At 42.4% G+C, this 8,999-nt stretch overlaps 1 protein-coding gene across 1 annotated transcript; it reads right to left on the bottom strand.

Moving 5' to 3' along the window:
* Positions 1-939: 939 nt before the first annotated feature.
* LOC141759760 (nuclear apoptosis-inducing factor 1-like) lies at positions 940-2,597 on the bottom strand. Its single transcript, XM_074622090.1, has 2 exons — positions 2,188-2,597; positions 940-2,096 (listed from the first exon to the last, which is right to left on the bottom strand). Exons 1-2 carry the CDS (start codon positions 2,456-2,458, stop codon positions 1,927-1,929), a joined length of 441 nt encoding a protein of 146 aa, XP_074478191.1. The 5' UTR covers positions 2,459-2,597; the 3' UTR covers positions 940-1,926.
* Between the last annotated feature and the right edge of the window lie 6,402 nt (positions 2,598-8,999).

Consider the following 8,999-nt stretch of genomic DNA (forward strand, 5'->3'; position numbering starts at 1 on the left):
CGCGTACGCACATTATGGAGACAGGAGACTGGCGACCCAGATGGTGATTTGAAGCCAGATTGTAGACATTAAATGTGAGACACGTTTAGTTTCACTTCATATCACACGTTACTGATCGATCCACTTTATCATAAACATTTATTTAAACCAGCAGTGTCATTTGTGCGAGTGAGCCATAACTATTCCATAAGCACCTTCCAATTATAAAAGATATAACCCAACTCAAATCTCTAATCAAATCCCGCTCAGTATTTCATCAGCGCTGTCTCACCATCACATTCCCTCCGCCCCCAGAGCGCAGAGGGCCAGACTGATACACATGATATCCAGGGTGGGGGGTACCACCAATTGACACGATCAATTTGGCAAGGTGTGAAGCAATCAGTGTGATTGCTGAAAAACGTATAAATACCGCGGTGACACTCGTGCAAAATGTTGTAAGATGGATGCGCTGGCACTGCTAGAAGACTACCTGAATGGGAGGATTAGGAGGGAACGAGTGTTTAGGGACCATGAAGATTTCCTGGCCCGTGATGACGATTCCCTAGAGCAGTGCTCTTGGATCTATGTGCTGAACTGGGTCCAGCATTGGACCGACCAACTGGACGGAACCGCGCCATCCCGGTACACATACAGGTAGCGACCACTCTCAGATTTCTGGCAACTGGATGTTACCAGCGGGACTTAGCCGACAGGTAATTTGTTTGATATGGTTATCAATATATAATGTTTTACCTTTTTGCCTAAAGCCCCTTTTGGTAATAATACAGTTCGGGTAATTTATATACTTAGTTTTGGGATATCACAGCCGTCCCTGAGTGCCGTACTGCCTGCCGTCTTATTATTAATATGACTTGTCGATACTTCAGGTTTCCTTACACTGTGGGAGAACAGGACAATATTAAAAGGTAATTTGCAGCAATGTCCGGTTTCCCAAATGTAATCGGCGCAATTGGCTTCACTCATTTCTATAAGGGAACCACATGACAACGAATATGTGTACGTTAATCAGAAGAACGTGCTTTCAATTAATGTCCAAGTGATATGTGACTCCAGCAGATGTGGTAGGACGATGGCCTGGCACAACACATTTCCTGATGCATAGCAGTGTAGGGAACAGACTACAGGCAGGCGCTGTGTGTGATGGCTGGCTTATTGGTAAGTACCGAAATTCGAGTCATTCAAGCAAGATGTGTAGGAAGTTCGCTACAATGATAACAGGGAGTAAGGACCTGTGAGGATGTCATGCACCATTTGTAAGAAAGACAACAAGTAAGGTTCACTTTTTAACAACATCTTTTAATGATGTTGCAATTTCAGACAGCACGACTCTTATTTCTTTCAGCCTGTCAGGCTCAAAGGTCAACTCATCAGAGCAAGACCTTCAGGTGAGGAAGGCACTTGCATAGAGAGCCCTGAATGGCATGGCCTGTTTATGGAACTCCAGCCTCCCCCGACACATCAAGCTAAGCTTCTTCTACGCGACTGTAGAGTCTGTTTTCCTATATGTCTGCGAAGGCTGTACCCTGAAGCCCACCCTACAGAAGTCTCTGGATGGGTGCTGCACCAGAATGCTGCATGTGGTACTAAATATCAACCAGAACGAGCATGTTACCAACAAGCATCTGTATGAGGGACTACCAAGGCTAACTGAGAAAGTGGCAGCCAGGAGAATGAGACTTGCCGGTCACTGCCAAAGACAGCAAGAACTCCACGCAAGCATGCTGGTGCTGTGGGAGCCAATGCACGGGCATCGATCACGGGGACGTCCCACACCAACATACATGGACGTACTGAGGAGAGATGCAGGAGTGGAGAGTGCTGGCAAGCTAGCCAGATGTATGGAGGAGATAGCTGGAAGCTCCGCTGGAAAGCCTGTCTGAGGACGACCCAATGATCGTCAGCAATTACACTGATTGTGTCCCTTTATGTCTGCAGGACAGCGTCGGTCAGGACGCGGCCACTTCCAGGCGTGCCATGCGCAGAGGATGCACTGGTGCTGGGGACAGTTGGACGCTCTGCAGCTGCAGCCCCCTCACCGGGAACCTCCTCGCCGGGAACCTCCTCGTCACCAACAGCTCCCGACTCTGGGAGGACTAAAACACACCACACATTAGCCCACTGTGCTTTTTCACATGTCTGAATTGTTTACACATCAATGTAATAAAAGATTTAACCGTGCTTTACCTGGTTCATCTGTGGTCTCAGTCATGTCTGTGTCTCCCTCCTTCTCCGACACAATGCCCCACACACTTGCTTCCCCGAGTATGGAGGCCATTCGGGTTTCTAGCGGCGTGAGCTTGGGTGTGCCCCCAGCCAGTAGCAGACACGTTCTGATGGTTGTGTTTTTTTTTGCCTCCACCTTCAGATCGGACCACTTCTTTTTTATTTCAGGGACCTTCCTATCTGTCGCGCTCACGGAGTTAACCGCAGCAGCAACATGTTGCCACTTTGCCATTTTTTTGTATTTGTCACACCGCTGCTGTGGCAACCAAACAATATATTCTCTCTGACCACCCACCCACAAGCACCTCAATTTCTGTCACAGAAGTTTCTCTTCTTAGTCTTCCTCTCAGCAGTTGCCATGATTCAACGTAAAGAAAGATAGGTATATATACTGGCAGTCAGAGTGTCTGTGAGGTTGGGGTATGTATACTGGCAGTGAGCAATGAGGACCAGGTGAACAGAGTTGCCTTGATGAGGTGGGCGTGGCTGAAGATGAAGAGCGGGAAAACCAGGGTGAATGGGAAATTTCTGAATGGGAGCCGAGTGACTGGGCATCCAGAAATGAGCAATTGACCGGTAATGCAGAACTGTGTCACCCTTAGTCAGCTCAAAAGGTGTAGTCACTTAGATTTGTACATGTTGAAGGGCAATGTCGCAAAAGATTTGGATATATAAATTGCATATAAAGAGTGAAACACACATTTATTTAAAGGTCCCATGTTATAAAAAAGTGAGATTTTCATGTTTTTTTTATTATAAAGCAGGCTTAAGTCCTATATTAATACTGTGAAAGTATCAAAATGCTCAATCCACAGGGAAATACACAGCCCGTATTCAGAAACTGTGCATTTGAAACAAGCTGTCAGGATTTTTGTCCATTTGTGAGGTCACAAATATACAATATTTAGACCCTTTACACATTTTTAAACGTAAACACTCAAAATGTGTCCCAGTTTATTTCTGGTGTCAGTGTATGTGAATGTCTTCAACTGACAGGAAGTACATATGGACCCAAGCTGTTGCCTAGTAACGCAATTCCATCGAAATACGCTAAAACGGAGCGTTTAAGACAGAGGGTAAATACAGGCATATTCAGGTCGACAGTATGAGGAAAATAAAGTATTTTTTTAACATTGCAGCATGTAAACATGTTCTAGTAGAAACACAAAATACAAGTATGAACCTGAAAATGAGCACGATATGGGACCTTTAAGTCAACATTATCCCCTGTATTGTAAAAAAACAACACTTAGAGTTTAAATATGAGCATAACAGCAGACATTTTCAGACAGTCTCTACTGGAAAGCATTCATAGTCATGGCCGTTCCCACTGAGGTGATCGAGGTCCGGAACTTGGTATTTTTTGTTGTATATGATAAAAGTTGTTAAATAATTGCCTTAAAAAATAGCTTTACTTTGGTGCAGCAAAGATATTGTACAATACAAAGATCACCGACTTGCTCCTGTGATCAGCGTCATTGCTCGTGTGTGGGTGGTGAAGTGGAAGATGTTGTTGTTACTGCCACAGCCTGGCTCTCAGGATCACGACACAGCGTGATAACGTTTCAATCAATACATTTATTTAACAAAAGAGAATAAAATAACAGATGATCAAAAAGGTACGGAGTGTAACTATCAGTAGTATCAGTAGTGTAAGGTGTGCATGGGGGGTGTAAATGGTGTGTGTTGTAAACACAGCAGGGGTCTTTACTCAGCATGGTTCTTTGATTATGTCAATCAGGAAAACCGGACAGGTGTGATTCAGGTAACTAGAGAAGGTTACTAGTGGACTGCTTATAGTTCAGTGATATTCATCTATTCATCTATGTTTACCCCTAAACACTGCGATGGCCCGACGGCGGGTCCGGCCGCTTATTCTGTCTGTCAGAGGTTTTACCAGGCTCTGTTGCAGGGCCCTGTTCTTGATAATGTTCAAGCCCTTATACACTGTCACATTTTATTTTAATTAAAGAGACTGTTTGTAACTTATTACACGTATAAATCATTGCGGGTCGGTGTCCCATGCGCGCTCGCGTGTGGCTACGCTGTTCAGACAAGACTCCAACACAAACTACTAGGAAGCACCAAAACCGCAAAACCGTCTTGCAAAACAGTGTTGGCCGCGGACTGAGGACGCGGGGGAGACCGTAGCTTTGGTCTCCAGGACCGGAGTCTCTGCTGTACTCTGCTCCTCTGCTCCTCTGCCTGCCTTCACTCACACACCGCGCTCGTTCTCACTCTTTCGCTCCACTCTCACGTGCATGCGCGCACACTCCACACTGCAGAAGAGTTAGTTTAGCTCTGAGAATATCTAGTGAATGTTCAGTGGACGTTTGTGCAGAAATAACTGCTGCAGCTCCTCCAGACCAACAGAGGTTTCCCGTGTCTTGTGAAGTGACGGGGCTCCGCAGCGAGAAACGTTATCGTCACCAAAACTCCGGTGTCTCCCCTGTTCCCTCCGGCCGCGGTCGGGAGGCTGAGGCATGAAAAGCCAACACTAGGATCAGCATTGATTCATGGAGAGACCTTCGTCTGGTCAGCTAACATTACTACCAAGCAGGTGAAATATAGAGTGATATTGTGGTTTTAGCTGACGTGTGTCGCCTCACTGTTTTGAGCGATGCTCGTTCATGTCTATGTAGAGCGAGCACAAGCGCGAGCAACAGGACGCTGACCTTCGTTGACTTAACGGCCACAGGTGTCGCTGTTAACAAGCAATTTCTGATTCTTACAAATAGTCCCTTTAATTAATTAATTAATTATTATTTTTCATTTTTGATTTATGACTAAAACAACTTGACTGCACCTCAAATTACTCTTCAGGTTCCCAGCTTTCAGATGATGTACACCACTTCTCTGTGAAATGTAAAAGTCACTTTTTATCTACACTATAGAGGACAATAACAAGGTAAAAGGATAACATTTAGAATTTTTGAAGATTTATACTGACTTTGGGACGGTTGAAATTATTTTCGGGATGGGGGGTGAAGCCTTAGCCTGTATGTATTCTTTTTCCACCCAACAATTTATCAGGAATCAATAAAGAATCGGATCGATAAGCAGAATCAATAATGAAACCGATATCAATAAAATCTTAGCAATTCCCATCCGTAGTAGCATGTATACAAAGAACAAGACTCGGTCAAAACCGAGGATATGTCTGGACCGTATCTGGTCAGTATGTGAATTTGTGGCTAAATTGTTACACAAATAGTCAGAGGTCATGTCTATCATGTTTTGAGAACAGTTTCTTTTCCACTTATATTTTAATGTTTGATTGAAAGACAACTTATAATGAAGCAAATGACATTCAGTAATAGTAAATGGTAACATTTACTAGTCAGTATATTATACATTTTATACGAGGTTAAAAGGTATTAGCATGACATACAGTATGCAAGGTTAAAAGTATTTCATTTTTTTATTAAAGCATGTGTATCAAAAGCATTCATCATATAAGTGGTGTTTAACAATATATACATACGTTACGAAAGTTTATCAGCGTTGAGTTTCTCCCGCTGTCATCACTGACGTTGTTTCTGCCGTATTTATTCCTAGATGGAGTGTTGATGGAGCAGCTACAATGTTAGCATAGCCTGGCACTGATCGATCCGAACTCCATTCAGAAAACAAGCATTTTAAAAGTTGTTTGCTTGTCGTCTTGCGGTCAGACCTGACAAAGCATGAATTCAGACTTTTTACTAATGTCATTTTGATCCGTTTATTGTATTATTATTATTATTATTATTATTTTGGGTTCATCCCGCAGTAGCGACCTGTGGCTTACGAGATACAGTCTGGAGGGAAGCGAGGCAAAAATTTGCTTCGCGCTTGGTGTGAATGCACGGTAAAACAATATGAAGCAGAACATAACGAAACTTAAACGAACATTTAAACAATAGCACATGTGCCACAACATGTGATGATACATTGAACCACTGCCACGCTCCCCAGAAAACGTGAACACAGAACTGTTCTCCGCCTTTTCATTTTGAAAGAGCTACGGCCAATGAGGAAACTCCAAGAGTCGGCCGACCAATCCTGTAACTTCATCACTCCGTCACTCACTTAGTGACAGACTTTTGCATTTGTAGGACTGGCCCTCTGCGGTCCAGCCAAAATTATCTATGCGCCTGTGTGTGTATGCATGTTACAAGCTTATATGTATATACATATTTGTTTTCATCACCTTACCACTTTAACATGTTTAGAATGTTAAAGGTTAGGTTATATTAGTTACAACCCTAAATATTTCACTATTGTGTGTCTGTTGATCTTTTTTTTAGCTCTGCTGTTGTTTTTACTTTTGCTTCATTTATCTTGCTTTTTATTGCCTCGTGAAGCACTTTGAAACTTTTGTTTAAAAAGTGCTCTATGAATAAAGTTTATGATTATTATCATTAGTATGACTATGCCTCCTATAAGACCTCCATAGCAATTTATCATTCACCGTGCTGATATTGAGCGAAGTGCCAATCCAATGATCCTCCGTTACCTTCGCAGCTCATTTTCAGGGACTCTCGATAAGTGGACGTTTGGAAGCCTAATGAAGCCAGAGAAGACGAGCTGAGTTTGATTTTTAGCGGCGTCGATACTGCCTCTCATTGCATCTGTGTTCTCCTGATCCACAAGACAAATGACTTTGGTCGTAGGCCTAGATTTGGTCAAGGTGCTGCTGAATTGTCTGGACCAATACTTTTACAGATCTGAAAAGAACTTGCCATTTTAAATCTTGTACGTCATGCAATTTGTATTGACAGCAATGTAAATGCATCCGCATAATGCATGAATATGCTCAGAGTTAGTGACGGGGAATGAAAAGTGAGAGATTGCTGATGGCGAGGGGGACGCAGGACTTCAACAAGGAGACCGGTGTTCGTGTCCCAACGTGTTGTTGAGCTATTTTGAAGTGATGTTTGTGTTTTCTGTACTTATGTTACGTTGTTTCCATACGTATTTTATGTATTTCACGTACTTATTTTAAGGCCAACCATGATGTTTTTCCTAACTAAGTGGTTTTGTTGCCTAAACCTAACTGTTACAGTTACCGTAGTTTTGTTGTGTGGCGTACAAATGACACGTGAAAAAGGCTGAAATGCGTTCTCATTAATGGCGTGGTATTTATACGCCTTCCCATGACTTCGGGATGTAGCCTACGGACATACGGTGACATGGCCACAGCTTGTTACACCTGATTAGTGTATTTGTAAATGTCATTTAATGAAGGGAATCCTGGTTGCAGCCATTTGATAAGCACAGAGACACAGACAGGTGAGATACTGACTCTCAGGTGAGCTCTGATCAGTGTGGAGGAAGTACTCAAAACCTTTACACAAGTAAAAGTACCAATACAACAATGTACAAATGATCCATTACAAGTAAAAGTCCTGCATTCAAAAGTGTACCTAAGTAAGAGTACAGAAGTAAATGTGCTTAAAGTATAAATAGAACAACTTCACCCTAGTGACTGATAAATTATCACATAATATGGCATTATTAGATTGTTAATATTGAGTATCGGATGTGTTGGTCCAACAAACACAGGGCTTTCATCTCCAGTGTGTCACGTTACAATCAGCTGTTCGTTTATGTCCCGTGTTCACAACATTCAGTTTCATTTTTTACTGTACAAACAGTAGTTTTCAGTCCAACTGTGTAGTTCTTCCCTAATCCTAACTATAGTTGGTTATGTTGCCCGAACCTTAGCGAGTGTTTTTTTCAATTCACGACATTAAGAACGTGTTTTACTGCGACTGAAAAGTGGCGGCGAGGGTTCTGACAAAGCGTCGGTATGTGAACGGGTTCACATTACCTACAGGTTATTTATTTTTTTGTCATTGTGAAAATCTATCATGTCTAGTTCTTTATTGAGTTTAGTCTTAAATTTATAGAATCAAAATAAAAATATCTGCTCAAAATAATAGAAAAAAATGATGTTTTAGGCAAGCTACTGTATATAAGCAAATATATACTGAATAAAGTACATGTTTTTGCAGACTCAAGCTATTCATGATGTGTGTATATGAATGTATACTATATCATATACTGTATATATATATATATATATATATATATATATAGGGACCAACAGGATTCACACTATAAAATGTTATCTAACATCCCTATACTGGGGGAACCTGCCCTTTTTCTATTGGACGACAGAGCATCAGGATCCTCTCTGTTATCATCTCTCTCTCTCTCTCTCTCTCTCTCTCTCTCTCTCTCTTTCTCTCTCTCTTTCTCTCTCTCTTTCTCTCTCTCTTTCTCTCTCTCTCTCTTTCTCTCTCTCTTTCTCTCTCTCTTTCTCTCTCTCTTTCTCTCTCTCTTTCTCTCTCTCTCTCTCTTCTCTCTCTCTCTCTCTCTCTCTCCTGCTGTGTATCTGCTCTCCTGACTCTCTCTCTCTCTCTCTCTCTTTCTCTCTCTCTCTCTCTCTCTCTCTCTCTCTCTCTCTCTTTCTCTCTCTCTCTCTCTCTCTCTCTTTCTCTCTCTCTTTCTCTTTCTCTCTCTCTCTCTCTCTTCTCTTTCTCTCTCTCTCTCTCTCTCTCTCTCTCTCTCTCTCTTTCTCTCTCTCTTTCTCTCTCTCTTTCTCTCTCTCTCTCTCTCTCTCTCTCTCTCTCTCTCTCTCTTTCTCTCTCTCTCTCTCTCTCTCTCTCTCTCTCTCTCTTTCTCTCTCTCTTTCTCTCTCTCTTTCTCTCTCTCTCTCTCTCTTTCTCTCTCTCTCTCTCTCTCTTTCTCTCTCTCTCCTGCTGTTGTATCTGCTCTCCTGACTCTCT

This window comes from Sebastes fasciatus, chromosome 21 (assembly GCF_043250625.1).
Source record: "Sebastes fasciatus isolate fSebFas1 chromosome 21, fSebFas1.pri, whole genome shotgun sequence".
In the NCBI taxonomy this organism is placed as follows: domain Eukaryota; kingdom Metazoa; phylum Chordata; class Actinopteri; order Perciformes; family Sebastidae; genus Sebastes; species Sebastes fasciatus.